Source organism: Saccostrea cucullata, unplaced genomic scaffold, assembly GCF_032062105.1.
Source record: "Saccostrea cucullata isolate Sc308-1 unplaced genomic scaffold, CSIRO_AGI_Scuc_v1 ctg438, whole genome shotgun sequence".
Lineage (NCBI taxonomy): Eukaryota > Metazoa > Mollusca > Bivalvia > Ostreida > Ostreidae > Saccostrea > Saccostrea cuccullata.
Window position 1 is genome coordinate 303757 of NW_026935125.1, and position 18349 is coordinate 322105.

Sequence of the window (18349 nt, forward strand, 5' to 3'; positions counted from 1 at the left end):
CTCTTCAATATACATGTATGTAACTGTCAGTTTAAAATCTTTGGGATTTAAGCTGAATATAGACAGCTTAGGCCCAACTCTCTCCTCTATCAGGCTGAACAATTAGGCTGGACACTTATCAAGTATAAAATGGGTAATTGACTCCTAAAAGTGGGAAAAACCACACCACAATCTCTGCTGCTCAAGGATCAGATAACTTTTCAATGCATCTGATAGACTGATATAGGGCTTGTATTGTAAAGGAAAGTTTTGATGAACATCGAGCAACAGTCTGCCAATGAGTTTTTCTTGTTTAGTTACAATGTGGGATACTGCACACCATACACAATATTTAGTGAGGAAATTCGGGTCCTACATGTTATGCATATAATTTTTATTCCTATGTCAGTATGTCTTGTAGATGAATTCTCTATATAATTTACCATAAAAGAGATTTTCAAAAAAAGGTTACACATACTGACAAATAAATATACTTACAATTTTTCAGTTATTGGCGCGTTTTCCTTGTAAAGTAAATGGTAGTAGTGGATAGATACCGAGGCTTTCCGATGTTCAACCGGATATCCTGTTAGCGCCACACTACGGCAATCTCCATAGCGATTATTCCAACAATAAGGGAACTGGACCATCACGTTTCCCTTATCAATGTTTCCGACGTGATATGCATGTAGTGGAAATATCTGATTAATTTAATTAAGAAAACTAATTGGTTAATTGAATTTGCAAGACCGTTGAATTACAGAACAGAGCAACAAAGAAGCCAAAATGGGGGAAAAGGGAGGACGCACGGATATGGACCGTGTTGGTTTATTTCAGGAGATGGGATATGTAACAATCAATGATAAATACAAGGAGCGAGGAAGTAAGTTTAAATTTATTCCAAAAACTCTTCAATTAAAACATCTGAAATATGTACGCAGTCACATATTTATGTTTGTGATGCAAGCATTAAATACATGCAGAGTGCAGCTAGACTGATTAAAAAACCCAAACAAACATATATATGTTTTGTAGGATAAAACAATATTGGTATGTTTAGAAAATGTAAACATGTGTAAAGGCATAGATAAAACGGGACCCCTGTATCACTAGTCATCTAAGTTCATCGATATCCACGGCCCAACTAGAAAAGGTCTTTGGCCCTAGGCTCATCCCTGGCACACCTGTCAATTCCAGGGCATCCTGTAACAGGAAAGGAGAGAGGTGCTCTACCGATTGAGCTATCCAGGCCGATATCCACGGCCCTAACCATTACACATGTAATTGTCATTTGAGAGTACTAGATAAATGACCTGACATTTAATTAAACAAGTGCCTTTGCTATGAAAAAGCTTCATAATCATACATCTTAATCTTTGTTGACAACTTCAAGTCAAATATTTTACATCAACTAGATCATATTTAAAACTATTTGCAACTTTTTCAGTTAAATTCAATGAAGCAGCTGAGAAGGGTAAACAGATGTTAACAGAAGGCTCAAAAGATAGATCCGCGTTACAGACAGGGTATTTCCAGAAGGCGTTTACTCGTGTTTACGAGGGAGAATCATACACAGACCCAATAAAAATCCGGAGGCAACACAGGTTAAAAGAAATGCAAAAGAATATTGGAAAACCTTTTCAACCAAGCAGTGGAGAGAAAAAGCCGTGAGTTACCCTCTAATAAACATAATTTTATACACTTTTTTAGTTTCACAGTTTCTTTATTTCTTCTTAATAGCTGAGATATTTATTTTACTTATGCTTTATGGAATAATGATTAGAAATTAAGTTGATCAAATATGTTCTACACAATATAAATATTTTTTAATGATAATTTTAGTTCGGGCTTGGGAAACCATTATGGAACACTAAGCGGACCTATTGGTGCATTTAGTCCGGCCACAAGACCTGGAAAAGAATACAAATCTCCAGGCAGAAACTTCCAAACAAACCCAGGAAAAAGAGGCACAGGATTTGGGTAAAAAAATTAAAACAACTGCATTATATATAAACATATATAGTTACCCTAAGAGAAAGAAATGAATTTAAAAACTATAAATAATTAAAGATTAGAGTCATTCTATGTCCTAAACACAAGTCTATTTGTTTATGGAATTGTTTAGTTAATAAGTCATGGAATCAAGAACTTTATAAGGTATCTTATGAGGAAAATATATTGTTGACTTGGCTAATATGGTTTCAGGTATCTTGGAGTAACATTAGGGAAATATCCCAATTACTTGTCAGATCCATTTGACCAGCATAAAGAAATTGCTCGGGTTTGTTTATTTCTCTGAGCTCATAATACAAATGCTGGTGTTTTTTTGTTTTTTTTTTTCCTGCACTAATTCAAGTCAACCAGCAATTGCCACTTTTCTTGTTTAAAACAGGATGACTTTCCCACACTGAATTGTTCCTTTTGGGTTTAGTCATATCCATATCAACAGCATATTTCATCTGTATTCATTTTCAGGAACTAAATTTATTTTTTCTCAAATTCAATGATTTTTCACATATAGATATTTGCATGTGACTCTTGGCAAATATCCAAACTACTTGCCAGATCCATATGAAAAACACAAAGATATAGCAAGGGTTTGTACATTAATGACGTCTATTATAACTGCTTAATGTACCAACACAATATATGTGTTAATTTATGTGGGTTGAAGGGTGGTTGTATGAAGTAGGTTATGGAGATTTAAGTTTGCCAGATTTTCAATTATATAATTAATATTTACTAAATATAGGTGCTAGTACTGTTATTTCATGTGTGTCAAGAACTGGTCCATAGAGTTGCTGTAAAGTGTTGTGTCTGAGTACTGTTAAATTAAGAGACAGAGTGCAACATTTTATCTGCAAGAGCCTACATATTTAAATTGCACATTGAAAAAAAAAAACAGGAAATATATCTTGAAATTCTTTAAAATCAAGGTTTATATTGTTAAAAATAAGACTGCAACAGTATCAAAATTTAAAAAAATTATTCAAATAAGTCTCAGAATTTTTTTTCATATTTGCATAAATCATTTATTTCACAAACTTTGTGTGCAGCTTTTGCAATCTTTTGACTTTGACAATGCTGTATATATTTGTACTTGTTTGCAGTGGTGAATGTGATATTGTGATTTACACAAGCAATGTTCTGTTTTGTACACGTCTTTTTGAATATCATTGTGCCAGTCTCGCTTTTCATTTTAATCATGCGGTGTGTGTTTTCTAGCTATATGGGCATTACACTAGGAGATTATCCCAAGTATCAATCTGATGCATATGACAGAGCCAGAGAATTAACCAAGGTTGGAAATCCTTAATTATTAAAATTTGTATTTATAGAAAAAACAATATTCCAGCCCAAGTGGAAATTATACCTGTAATCAAATTTCATACAACATTATTTTTGTTTAATTATTCTTTAAAAATTATTCAATTCATTTTTGGTATTAAGAGAAGCTAGATTTGTAAAAGAAAAAAATAAATAAATAAAATTAATAGTATCTTAGCTTTGAAGAAAAAGTACAAGGTTTTATATTAATTTGCTATTAAATTATGAAATTTTATTTTTGTTTTGAAGCAAATGTTATATATATTAAGATTTATATGGAGAATTTAATCATTTAATCATAAATTAATTGCAATATAAAGAATCATCAAGTTTTAATCAAACTTATTTTTAAATTTCCTCCATTCTTGGTTGCATGGCTCAATCACTTCATAATCTAATTATCACAAAAATTTTCTAAGAATCTGACTTTCTGTCATCACACATAGAAAAAATAATATATACAAAAAGCATATTATTAAATTATTATAAGTGAAAAATTCGAAAGAATTTTTTTTTGTCCACAGATATCCTAATTTTAAAACAATGAAAGGAAATATGGTTAACATTTTGAATTTTGTAAAAAAAAAAATAAATAAATAAATAAAAATAAAAAAAAAATAATATGAATGAACTATAAAAGACTTGCTTTATATTGAAATTTAAAAAAAATGTTTTAAAATTTAAATTAAATTGTGAAATAAATTTTTATCAATATTTTTAATTTATTCAGAAAGAATTACAACAGCACAAGAATTCAATAAAAGGAACAGGAGCTTTTAGACTGAATATGCACCCTCGAGCTTATTTTGATAGTAATCCGTATTCCTCTGACAAATTAGGTCGCAGAGGAGGGTCCGCAACTATGCCATCAAAGAAGGAGGATGTCAAACCCTTCAAACCAAGCTCTCCTGGAAAGAAAGTAAGGGTTTTCTTCTAATAAACCAAAATTATTATACCTCAACTTTGTTGTAATATATATACACAGTAAAATATTCTATGACCCAATTTTTTATAATAAATTTATGCTTACAATAGTGATTTTCATTTCCCAAATTAATGAAATTGGCTTTAAAAAACTTGTGAACTTGACAGATTAGCAAATTGTGTTTCTATATTCTGAATAATCTAAGCCAAATTCTATCTGGATGTTGTATTGCATAACATAATCAACTTGAAAATATCTTCAAGTTTAAGAAACTATTTAATGAAACTGCGTTATAGCATAAAAATTACTGAATTAGTGCCACAAAAATCCATTGAAGGTCTATTCATCTACTATAAAATAAATATATCATGTGTCTAATTATTTTTTAGCCTGCTGGTATGAAGGCCGGAACATTTGATCCCTATCCGTCACATTCAGCTGATGCCTACAAAGTCAAAGTTCCCCGTTCTATCAACATTGTCAACAAGAGTGGCAAGACATTTATGCCATCCCAAGGCCCGAAGAGTACACCAACCGTGTCTATTGTTAACCAAAATGTGCTCAAGTACGTATATTCATATACACTGCTTTTCTTGCTTTGATTTCATTTCTTGTTGTTTCTGTGGAAAATATATAATTAAAATTAGCACATAACTATAAAGTTACATTGCTTAAACATATTCCATACTAGAAAATACCAGCTATAATTTCTAAGCATATTGTAATTTTCATTGCACATGGTTTCCAACATTATATCATACCCTGAATAATAGGAGTTTTGTTGACAAAGATAATTATTATACAATCTGATTTTCTATTTTTAATTTTTCTATTTTTCTTTTTCAGATCAATCAACATTCAAAATTATCGATCTGTGTCATCAATTATATAAAGACATTATTATTGAAATTAGAATTTTAGGACCGAAGAAAGAAATTGTTTGTGCATTTCAAGCAGTATGTAACATGGCACACTTTTTGTCTCCTTCCAAATTCCCTGTAAAACATTAAGAATGTGTGTGCAATTGAAGCACAAGATGTTACTGTTTAAACAGACATTTAATGTCATATATTTGTACATAAGACATAAAGTATTACTGTCTCTTAGTGTGCAAAGAAACCTCATTTTTATTGGTGTTTTTATATAATTTTATCTATGTATATGTAAATGTGTACAATTTCAGTGCATATCAGTCTGTGTTTGTTGCAATCGTCAATACATGAGTTGCCGTGTTGACAACCTCATCAAGTGAAAGCTGTGATATTGTAAGCATGTATTTCTCCTCCTAAAACACTTAGATAAATCCATTTTAACTTTGTATGTTCCCCCAAAAGCTTTGAATTATCTGTTAGCAATGTACTTGTATATGCACTTTATTTTTCTTCAAGAAACAGGATTTTCAAGAGGTTCTGTTTATGTTGGCAAATGAATGGTAGTGCTTTTTAAAAGGAATGTTCAACAAATTTATGCCTTAAAATCCAGGTGCTGGTTATGCATTAAATGTACTTCAATGAAACAGTATTTAATTGCCTTAAATTATGTCTACAACTATGAACATATCTAACAAAAGAAGTATATTACCTCAGAATTGATTTATTGAACATATCTTTATTCTATAAATTGATAGTTTTACTTTATGTCATTTCACTGTCTTTAAATGACAAACTGAAAATTGTGATCTCTCTTATTCTTTGTGTCTAATACATGTATATTTAAATTTTAAATTTCAGCTTTTGACTTTAGATTTTCTTCAACATTTACCTTTTAATATTCAAACCAATGATTTCTACTTCTTACATAACTGTTCATAAATTATTGTAATTTAATGTATTTGAATGAAAAAATGGAGTGGTATGTCATCTTTGTTATCTTATGAACAAAATAAAATTATCTTGATGAACTAGCTTCTATTTCGACTCTCAAGTGAGTTTACCCAGGTATTTCTTCAGCACAAATAACATTTGCTTGTCTGCAAAGCATGTTTCAGGCCACTTTGCCAAAATGACCTCAAGCATCAATTTTTAGGTCATCTGAGTCACTCAAGTGACCTATTGCTGTCCATTTCCGTTCGTCGTCATGTGTCGTGTGTTAACATTTGAACATTTTCAGCTTCTTCTCTGAAACATGCACTGAACCAGTTTCAACCAAATTTTATATACAGCATCTATGGGTGAAGGGGAATAAAATATGTGAATTTTATGGTCCTGCCCTCCCTGGGGCCTGAGAGGTGAGGCCAAAACCACTAAAATTAATGAAATTTTTAAAAATCTTCTTCTTTACTCCTGGACATCAAGCAGCCAAACTGTTGGCATGAATGTAATGAGCATTGAGTCCTCTACCACAATTGTGAAATTCATGGCCCCAGGACTGGGGTTCTAGTACTCGATGGAGCTTATATAGTGAAAATGCATTTTTTTCTTTGAAAATCTTCTTCTCTGCTCCGAGGTATTAAACAAGAGGTCCATGGGCCACATCGCTCAACTGAGTAACTTTGGTGATACAGTTCTTTCCCAGATTTCCACTCTTCTTACATCTATTGTATTCCCTAACACCCCCACCCCTATCTTGATTTAAATAAATTAGAATCTACAGTACCCAATAATGCTTTGATATATGTTTCAGCTTTCCTAGCCCTTTTATAAAGAAGATTTTTTCCAATATATTTCTCTATAAAACTTAGATTCCCTCTTGAAGCCCCAGACTTCCTCCAGGGGTCATGATTTTTATAATTTAGAATCTACACTACCCTAGGATGCTTCCACATAAGTTTCAGCTTTTCTGGCCCACTGGTTCTTGAGAAGAAGATTTTTAAAGATTGTTCTTATATATTTCTATGAAAAATTTGGATTTCCTATTGTGGCCCTGCCCTTCCTCCGGGGGTCATGATTTTTACAATTTAAAATTTACACTACCCTAGGATGCTTCCACATAAGTTTCAGCTTTTCTGGCCCAGTAATTCTTAAGAAGAAGATTTTTAAAGATTGTTCCTATATATTTCTATGTAAAATTTGGATTTCCTATTGCGGCCCGCCCTTCCCCCGGGGGTCATGATTTTTACAATTTAATATCTACACTACCTTAGAATGCTTTCACAAAAGTCAGCTTTTCTGGCCCAGTGGTTCTTAAGAAGAAAATTTTTAATGACCCCACCATATTTTTGTATTTTCTTGATTATCTCCCCTTGGAAGGGGGCCTGGTTGTATATTTCAACAATTTAAATTCCCCCTTACCCAAGGATGCTTTGTACCAAGTGTGGTTAAAATTGGCCCAGTGGTTCTTGAGAAGAAGTTGAAAATGTGAAAAATTAACAGATGGACGGACAGACAGACAGGTAGACGGACGATGGACAATGGGTGGTCAGAAAAGCTCACTTGCGCTTTCAGCTAATAAACTAAGTACATAGTCATGAAGAGCAAGATTGCCTCTTCCAAAATTGTGAATTTCATGGCCCCTGGGTCAGGGGTTGTGTAGATAGAATGTTCTATCGTTAAAATTATATTGTCCTACGGACCCGGTTTAACCGGTACCGAGACACAGTTAGATTATTCTAACTAGGGGTTGTGGTGTTAGGGCAGGGCTATATAGATCAAATTATGCCTCTGTAAGTGAAGATTTAACCCTGTCCATCAGTCTGTCTGCAAATACTTTACCTTGCTTATTAGTTCTGATTTTTTGTTGCTAAGACTTTCATATTTCACAGGTGTATTCCTTATATCAAGACTATTCTTTATGTACCAAAACATTTGACCTCTTAGATCTGACCTTGTAGTTTGACCCACTTTTGCAACGTTTTAACAGACTTTAACCTTTGATATTCTGGTAATTTTAGACAGTTGCTGCTTTCATGCTAAGTATGATATTTGTTTGATAAAAAAAAACTTTACTGGGGTATAAATATTTTTGATTACTAGCATTTGATCTTTCCGTTTGAATGTGACCTACTTTAATTAAAAGAAAATCAACCTTAATAAAAATAAAAAAAATAATAAAACTTTTAGCTAGCCTGAGCTGAAGGCTCAGGTGAGCTTTTCTGATCACTTTTTGTGTAGTGTCTACCCGTCTGAGAGGATGTACGTTTATTCACAGGAAGTGCCACACCCTCTTTTAAGGAGGGAAAAGAATAATTATGTAAACATTTGGTGGCATCTTTTAAAAATCGTCTATTTAAGAACCACATGTCCAAAACATTTTATTTGAAAGTTTCATCACATAAGTTTGTTCAAATCATGACCCTTGGGGTTTGGTCCAATCTGATTAAATTCAGTTCTTTGAATGCGCTCCGATATTATGATGGTTGCTGTTCATACAAAAACGACCACTAGAAAGACCTTTAATCAGATTGATGAAATTAATCATATGTAGGCACCCCCTCCCCCTTCAAGATAAGTTTTGGCTTTATAGTTCATAGAGTGATTTAGGTCTATGTATGGAAAATTTAGAAAAATGAATATATAAGTACTAGTATTATGATATTGTGGGGGGAAAATAGGAAACAGTAGATGATTTTGTAAAATTCTGTACAGGCACGTAGCATCGTTTTTGAAAGGGGGTGAGAGGCAACCAGAGAAATTTTTTTTCCTTACCTGAAAAAGTTGACAAGCAAAAAAAAAAAAATTATTGCCCAAACTTTTTTGTGGCCAATTTTCTTTCAAGGTCAAGCTCCTTTCAATTCCAATTTTTTTTACTACTATACTGTGGTATAAAGAGGGGGGCCAACCAGTGGATATTTTCTATACCCCCCCACCCCCTGATGCTTCGTCCCTGCTTCTGTATACATAATTCAATATCTCTAGGGGAATACAATAGAATATTCGGCTTTTATTAGAATTGTTAAGATCATACGTGTCTTCCCCAATTAACATCGTGATAAAATACAATATTAATGCAAAGCATCAAATAAGCTTCCAACAAAATTTAGCATTTTAAAAAGAGAAATTTCATAAAGACGTGTGCGAAAGCATTCAAGAAAAACACAACGTACAGTTTTCAAAACTGAAAGAGTGGATACCTTTATCCCAGACTGTCTTCTAACTTTATTCCCCATCCCTTATTATTAACATTAAAATTAAATTCAGATCACCGGATGAACCATTTGGGGTCTTTGTCACTCGACGATGTCGATGATTTCTGCAGGCTATGCTTCATGGCGCGATGATGAACAACTCGGCTACGTGGGAATGATGAAAGCAAACTATGATTTTATTACGATAATAATGACAGTGGCAAACATAATGAAGAAATATTGAAAATTTTGGTGAAGCTAAGATAATTTTAATTGTTTCCAGCATGGTATAAAGCTGCAATTGACACAATGAATTTGTTTTCACTTTTAATTATATATAAAACCATCAATTCTGAATTTAAAGCAATTTTCTTACACTTTACAATACTCGTTATTTTATCAATTTTATCATTGACAAATTATTTATCAAACTAATTAATAAAGAACATCCCTCCCCACACACAGTAACGTAACCAAGAAAAGATTGACCGCTCTTGCAGCTGTTATTTTATTTGAATAATTCTATTCAAGAACTTTGATGTTTTGCTTCAATAAGGTACTCATTTGTGCAAAATACCTGATGATGCGGGGTATTCTACTCAGGCCCGTAACAAGGATTTAAAAATAAATATTAAAAATATATAATAAATATTAAAGTTAACTTAAAGATTGAAGCAAATTACAAATACCAGTAATTTTTGGCATGCTACCGGAAACGCGTTTTTTATTTGGCTGGTCAAAAAAAAAAAAAAAAAACTGAAACAAAAATATAATAACAATTTATTTTATTCAGATTTGATTTGATATTTATCCAGACCAGAATTTATGTAATATCATTATGTATTATTTATCGATAAAAGGATAAAGTCATTTGAACACACTTCCGGTCTTCCGAGCTCATGGAAATCGTGAGCTGTGTTCATGTAAAGGCGGGAGTCCAAATTCAGGTAGGGACTATGCAGATGAAAAGATACATATTAATCATAAAACGTAGACTTTCTTGTGAGCACTTTTGTTAGGAATCATTGATTTGTATGAAATGTATCTTTAGAGGCAACTATAATGGGGTTTAACAGTAAAGTTAAACGAACAATCATCCACGACCAAATAGATCATAGCCATTTTTAAAAAGAACCCATTCCTATAAATAGATTTTCTCTCGGACAATTTTAATTCAAAATGCTGTTGGATCTTTACCTGCTGTATCAAACACGTTTGATTTCTCTCTTTCTTTGTCTTAAAAAAAATCCTTTCGATATCTGTCGTGTTACAAGAGATCCAGAATTTTTCTCTTAGACGGGCGAGGGGGTATTTGAATAATTCATGTTCATGAGTTTTTGAAAGAAAGACCCCCCCCTCCAAAAAAATAATAAATCTGTCTTCCTTGTTTGTTTCTTTCCATAAATGACAGCAACAGGGGTGGGGAGAAGGAAGGGGAGTTTGGGTGTCATTTTTGTTTAAATATATTAACTGAATTATTTTGGGACATTGGTGTTTAGTTTCTGACCATATTCAGAAGGTTTGTGCAAGTCATGACCACCAGGGGTAGGGTTGGGCCACAATGGCTGACCAAAGTTTTACATAGAAATATATAGGAAAATTCTGTAAAATTCATGTTCTTGAGAATAGCAAAGCTATTATTGGTCATTGGACTATTTTTAGATTAAACTTTTCAATAATAAACTAATTTCTACTTTTTCCTAGTCACAGTCCTCTTGTTTTTAAATAATTTCAAAATGCTACTCCTCCTACAGTTTTAGTTTGACTTCAATATAACTTGGCACACAAGTAGACTACTCTAAGATACATAATTCTTTTTATTGGTTTTTGATTTTGATGAAGTTTTACCATTTTTATAATAAAATAAAAAATTCTGTGAAATATACTTTTAAAATGCTACTCCTCCTACAGTTTTGGTCTGATTTGAATATAACTTGGCACACAATGGCTTCCAATGGGGAGATAAATATCATGAATTAATGAAAAATTAATGTCATCTCTTTAGAAAAAAACATGACCCCCAGGGGTACGGTGGGGCCACAATGGATGATCAAAGTTTAACATAGAAATATATAGGTAAAATCTTTAAAAAAATCTTCTCCTCAAGATTAATGAAGACATTATTGGTCATATTTACATGAATTGATTGATTGAATGTTGTTTAACGTCCCTCTCAAGATTTTTTGTCACTTGCTGGTAGAGAGCAACAAATTTTGACATATACTTGGCACTCAGGGCCATTGAGCAGTGAGGGATCTTTTTTTGCCAGCTAGCACCTACTGCAACATGGGACCTCAGTTTATACGGTCTCATCCTAAGGACGGTTCTCCACGTCCCACAGTGGGATTCGTACTTTGATGCAAGGATCGACTATAGAGCAAAAGCTCCAACCACTGTGCCACTTCTATGTCCTATATTGATTAGAAATGCATGGAATATGCTTCTAGTTTATTTCATTGTACCAGTCATAGTTTCAGACGCAGTTTCAGCAAAGGAGTATGACAATGAAGGTTAAAGTCATATACGCTATCTGAACGCTGACTTTTATGTGAAACAAAATGATTAATGATTTGAAACGCATGAAGTGTAATGAAAAAATAACACTTTCTACAAAATTTTACCACAGCCCTCGTTGTAATAACAAAACAATTAAACAATATCTGGCAATCAAGAATTCAGTCTTTTCATGAATATTGATGAAGGAAGTGCGTAAAAAGTAGGCCTATATATAGACACGCATGTCCACGGGAAATCGCAGACAACGAGGATTGGTGCATTTTGACAACAATTATGAATGAAAGGGTTAAATATATTCATCATAACAGAGTAGATGGTTGATACTGATTACATTAAAAGATAAGTATCATTAAGAGTAAGACACTTGCCATCCAAAAGTGAGTAGTATCTCAAACGGCCTACCTTGTTTACTTCATGCCATGTGTGTTTAACAATCTAAAAGTAGTGACAGCATCACATGATAATTTAAAAATAGCCATTTTTCTTTCCTAGCAGGGTAATAAATAATTATAATTTGATAACTTTATAACACATTTAATTTTAATGGTGTATATTTAATTTACAGTATTTTTGTAACTTTTATTGATAAACAAAATATATCCATTTCAAATCTTATTTAAACTGGTGCAAGTATACTCTTGATGTTTTTGGAGCAGGTTAACACATTTTTGGTGCAGTTTTTGGTGTAGGTCTCATTTCCAAGTAACTATAAGCCCTATGTTGACCAAACTTGCATAGATGATACATCTAAGGATGCACACTACCAGGCTTGCTTCAGATGCTGAATCTGACATACATTTTATGCATGAGTGATCAGGTAAATGTTTTCGGTGCAGGTCTCATTTCCAAGTAACTATGAGCACTATAGTGACTAAACTTGCATGAATAATACATCTAAGGATGCATACTACCAGACTTGCTTTGGATGCTGAATCTGACCTACATTTCCCGGTTGAGTTAATAGGTTAAAGTTTTTGGTGTAGGCTTTATTAAAAAGATATTATTAGCCCTATAATGCATCAACTTGCATGGATGGTACATCTTAGGATGCATACTACCAGACTTGCTTCGGATGCTGAATCTGACCTACATTTTCCGGTTGAGTGAATTGGTTAAAGTTTTAGGTGCAGGCTTTATGAGCCCTATAATGACCAAACTTGCAAGGATGATACATCTTAGGATGCATACTACCAGACTTGCTTCAGATGCTGAATCTGACCTACATTTTCCGGTTGAGTGAACAGGTTAAAGTTTTAGGTGGAGGATTTATGAGCCCTATAATGACCAAACTTGCAAGGATGGTACATCTTAGGATGCATATTAACAGACTTGCTTGGGATGCTGAATCTGACCTACATTCAGTTTTTCAGTTGAGTGAACAGGTTTAATTTTTTTTGGTGCAGGTTTCATTTCCAAGTAACTATGAGCCCTATTATGACTAAACTAGCATTGATGATACATCTTAGGATATATATATACTACCAGACTTGCTTTGGATTTTTTTTCTAGATGAGTAAACAGATTAAAGTTTTAAATTGGTGCAGGTTTCATTTCCAAGAAACTTTGAGCTCTTTGATAACTAAACTTGTATGGATTATACATCTCAGGTTGCATTCTACCAGGCTGACTTTGGATGCTGAATCTGACCTATATTTTCTGGAATAGTGGAAAAGTTAGTTTTTAGCTCTACTGGTCAGAGACCAGAAGAGCTTATGCGATAGTAATGCGTCCGGCGTCCGTCCGTCTGTCTGTAAACAATTTTTCAAAATGCTACTCCTCCTACAGTTTTGGTCTAATTTCAATATAACTTGGCACACAAGTAGACTACACTAAGATACATAATTCTGTGTATCGGTTTTTGATTTCGATGAACGGTGTTGCCGTGGTTACTAAAAATAGAAATTTCTGTGAAATTCTTTCAAAATGCTACTCCTCCTACAGTTTTGGTCTGATTTCAGTATAACTTGGCACACAAGTAGACTACACTAAGATACATAATTCTGTTTATCGGTTTTTGATTTCGATGAACGGTGTTGCCGTGGTTACTAAAAATAGAAATTTCTGTAAAATTGTTTCAAAATGCTACTCCTCCTACAGTTTTGGTCTGATTTCAGTATAACTTGGCACACAAGTAGACTACACTAAGATACATAATTCTGTGTATCGGTTTTTGATTTCGATGAATGGTGTTGCCGTGGTTACTAAAAATAGAAATTTCTGTGAAATTCTTTCAAAATGCTACTCCTCCTACAATTTTGGTTTGATTTCAGTATAACTTGGCACACAAGTAGACTACACTAAGATACATAATTCTGTGTATCGGTTTTTGATTTCGATGAACGGTGTTGCTGTGGTGACTAAAAATAGAAATTTCTGTGAAATTCTTTCAAAATGCTACTCCTCCTACAGTTTTGATCTGATTTCAGTATAAGTTGGCAAACAGGTAGAATACACTAAGATACATAATTCTGTGTATCGGTTTTTGATTTCGATGAACGGTGTTGCCATGGTTACTAAAAATAGAAATTTCTGTGAAATTCTTTCAAAATGCTACTCCTCCTACAGTTTTGGTCTGATTTCAGTATAACTTGGCACACAAGTAGACTACACTAAGAACATAAAGAGACTTTATCAACGATCATTATTCTATGTAATGCTGTTTATAAAGTTTCAAATCCCAGCTGCTTCAGTACTTTCTCTTCCTTTGCTATAAGTTCAAACCAGTAGAGCTTCAGTCTCGACAGAGACTTCTGGTTTATACAGGTTTCATTTCCAAGTAACTTTGAGATTTATGTTGAGCAAATTTGCATGGATGATACATCTTAGGATGCACACTAATGAACTTGCTTCAGATGCTGAATTCAACATACATTTACTAGATAGTGGACCTGGTAAAAGTTATGGGTGCAAGTCTTTTACCAAGAAACTATAAGGCTTATGTAAACTAATATAAACCAAACTTGCACAAATGATGCATCAAAGGATAAAAAAACTCTCAATCTTGCTTCAGATGCTGGATTTTAATTACATTTTCATGATGATGAACTAGTTTGAAGTTTTTATGTAGATCTATTCCATAGTATCAAATCAAAATTGCATAAATTTTGCATTTTTGGATGTTCACTTTTTGTTGGTTAATTGTGTGACTTTGCCTTACTTAAAGACAACATTCATTGAGGTGAGCTCTGTAATCTCCGATTACCTATGTTTTTATTGACCTGGTTAATCGGTATAGATTTTTTAAATTTATAATACAAAATTTTATTCACACAAAGTGAATAGGATTAGGCAGCAGGCAAAGCCTATGGTAGCCCTCTCCTAATTTGGAGTAGAGTTATATCTATAATACTGGAATAATACTCATAGAAAAGGTACCTTAATATCTCTTACTTTACATCATCACCAGTCTAGGAGTATTTCTATTATGTAGGCATTTCAAGTGCTGCTAGGGTTTGCTGTTATGAACAATAACTCACTGATGAAACTTGTTTAGAGCAGGCCCGAGGTATCCAACTGTTTACATCCAAGTCAGTTTTTAGCATTTCCAAAATGTTTCTTTGATGTCAGTAGAATCCAGTGGTTTTAAAATTTAGCACCAATGTTAAACTTATTTACTTTATATTTGCGGACACCGTATATATAACGACATGTTTAAAATCTTTAATGAAAATAAAAAGTGAAATCTACCCTCCTTCTTAGTTCTAAACTGATTAAATTTTTACACTCGGTTGTAATTCCCCTTTGTGTTTAGTAACACAAATAAGATAATCAATTGTTGCATTTACTTGTAAAAATATATTTTTTTATATTGGAAGCGCAAAAGAGCACACACAAAAAACATGACATTGTATTTTTATTCTTCACAACAGTATTAACTCTTGGTTGACGGCACATGACCGGATGTTTACACAAATGTGGTTTTCAAGCCAACTCATATAAATTTGAAGGGTAGCGAAAATAAAATAAATTTCCTCTATGAGTTTTAAAAGGCGGTCAAATAGGTTCATTTTGACATCACCTGTTGAGTTAATTTTTTCTATAGCTTTTACTGCAGTTGAAATGTTTTTTTTAGCTCACCTGAGCCGAAGGCTCAAGTGAGCTTTTCTGATCACATTTTGTCCGTCGTCCGTTGATTGAATGTCCGTCCGTCCGTCTGTCCGTCTGTCTGTCCGTCTGTAAACTTTTCACATTTTCGACTTCTTCTCAAGAACCACTGGGCCAATTTTGACCAAATTTGGTACAAAGCATCCTTGGGTGAAGGGAAATTTAAATTGTAAAAATGAAGGGACATATCCCCTCGCAAGGGGAGATAATCAAGAAAAGACAAAAATAGGGTGGGGTCATTAAAAAATCTTCTTCTCAAGAACCACTGGGCCAGAAAAGCTGAAACTTATGTGGAAGCATCCTGGGGTAGTGTAGATTCTAAATTGTTCAAATCATGACCCCCGGGGGAAGGGCGGGGCCACAATGGGGAATCAAAGTTTTATATAGAAATTTTATAGGAAAATCTTTGAAAATCTACTTCTCAAGAACCACTGGGCCAGAAAAGCTGAAACTTATGTGGAAGCATCCTGGTATAGTGTAGATTCTAAATTGTTCAAATAATGACCCCCGGGGGAAGTGTGGGGCCACAATGGGGAATCAAAGTTTTATATAGAAATATATAGGAAAAATCTTTGAAAATCTTCTTCTCAAGAACCACTGGACCAGAAAAGCTGAAACTTACGTGGAAGCATCCTGGGGTAGTGTAGATTCTAAATTGTTCAAATCATGACCCCCGGGGAAACGCCATGTGTTTTAACAATCTAAAAGTATTTTTCTTTGGTAGGGGCCACAATGGGGAATCAAAGTTTTATATAGAAATTTTATAGGAAAATCTTTGAAAATCTTCTTCTCAAGAACCACTGGGCCAGAAAAGTTGAAACTTATGTGGAAGCATCCTAGGGTAGTGTAAATTCTAAATTGTTCAAATAATGACCCCCGGGGGAAGTGTGGGGCCACAATGGGGAATCAAAGTTTTATATAGAAATATATAGGAAAAATCTTTGAAAATCTTCTTCTCAAGATCCACTGGGCCAGAAAAGCTGAAACTTATGTGGAAGCATCCTGGTATAGTGTAGATTCTAAATTGTTCAAATAATGACCCCCCGGGGGAAGGGTGGGGCCACAATGGGGAATCAAAGTTTTACATAGAAATAGATAGGAAAAATCTTTGAAAATCTTCTTCTCAAGAACCACTGGGCCAGTAAAGCTGAAACTTATATGGAAGCATCCTGGTAAAGTGTAGATTCTAAATTGTTCAGATCATGACCCCCGGGGGAAGGGCGGGGCCACAATGGGGAATCAAAATTTTATATAGGAATTTTATAGGAAAATCTTTGAAAATCTTCTTCTCAAGAACCACTGGGCCAGAAAAGCTGAAACTTATGTGGAAGCATCCTGGTATAGTGTAGATTCTAAATTGTTCAAATAATGACCCCCGGGGGAAGTGTGGGGCCACAATGGGGAATCAAAGTTTTATATAGAAATATATAGGAAAAATCTTTGAAAATCTTCTTCTCAAGAACCACTGGGCCAGAAAATGAAACTTATGTGGAAGCATCCTGGTATAGTGTAGATTCTAAATTGTTCAAATAATGACTCCCGGGGGAAGGGTGGGGCCACAATGGGGAATCAAAGTTTTACATAGAAATAGATAGGAAAAATCTTTGAAAATCTTCTTCTCAAGAACCACTGGGCCAGAAAAGCTGAAACTTATGTGGAAGCATCCTGGTATAGTGTAGATTTAAATTGTTCAAATAATGACCCCCGGGGGAAGTGTGGGGCCACAATGGGGAATCAAAGTTTTATATAGAAATATATAGGAAAAATCTTTGAAAATCTTCTTCTCAAGAACCACTGGGCCAGAAAAGCTGAAACTTATGTGTAAGCATCCTGGTATAGTGTAGATTCTAAATTGTTCAAATAATGACTCCCGGGGGAAGGGTGGGGCCACAATGGGGAATCAAAGTTTTACATAGAAATAGATAGGAAAAATATTTGAAAATCTTCTTCTCAAGAACCACTGGGCCAGAAAAGCTGAAACTTATGTGGAAGCATCCTGGGGTAGTGTAGATTCTAAATTGTTCAAATCATGACCCCCGGGGGAAGGGCGGGGCCACAATGGGGAATCAAAGTTTTATTTAGAAATTTTATAGGAAAATCTTTGAAAATCTTCTTCTCAAGAACCACTGGGCCAGAAAAGCTGAAACTTATGTGGAAGCATCCTGGTATAGTGTAGATTCTAAATTGTTCAAATAATGACCCCCGGGGGAAGGGCGGGGCCACAATGGGGAATCAAAGTTTTATATATAGAAATATATAGGAAAAATCTTTGAAAATCTTCTTCTCAAGAACCACTGGGCCAGAAAAGCTGAAACTTATGTGGAAGCATCCTGGTATAGTGTAGATTCTAAATTGTTCAAATAATGACCCCCGGGGGAAGGATGGGGCCACAATGGGGAATCAAAGTTTTACATAGAAATAGATAGGAAAAATCTTTGAAAATCTTCTTCTCAAGATCCACTGGGCCAGAAAAGCTGAAACTTATGTGGAAGCAT

The 18349-nt window shown here is 34.0% G+C and overlaps 1 protein-coding gene across 3 annotated transcripts; it reads left to right on the forward strand.

Annotated features, from left to right (window-relative positions):
• The first annotated feature begins 563 nt into the window (after positions 1-563).
• LOC134241958 (cilia-and flagella-associated protein 96-like) lies at positions 564-6131 on the forward strand. 3 transcript variants are annotated; one of them, XM_062723969.1, is made up of 7 exons: positions 564-862; positions 1427-1646; positions 1822-1959; positions 2185-2260; positions 4037-4225; positions 4621-4796; positions 5078-6131. In XM_062723969.1, the coding sequence occupies exons 1-7, from the start codon at positions 766-768 to the stop codon at positions 5121-5123; spliced, it is 942 nt and encodes a 313-aa protein (XP_062579953.1). In that variant the 5' UTR covers positions 564-765; the 3' UTR covers positions 5124-6131. The 3 variants fall into 3 exon arrangements, with proteins under 3 accessions (XP_062579953.1, XP_062579954.1, XP_062579952.1); XM_062723970.1 differs by lacking the exon at positions 2185-2260 and adding an exon at positions 2501-2576; XM_062723968.1 differs by lacking the exon at positions 2185-2260 and adding an exon at positions 3205-3280 and having other exon boundaries at positions 565-862.
• The last annotated feature ends 12218 nt before the right edge of the window (positions 6132-18349 follow it).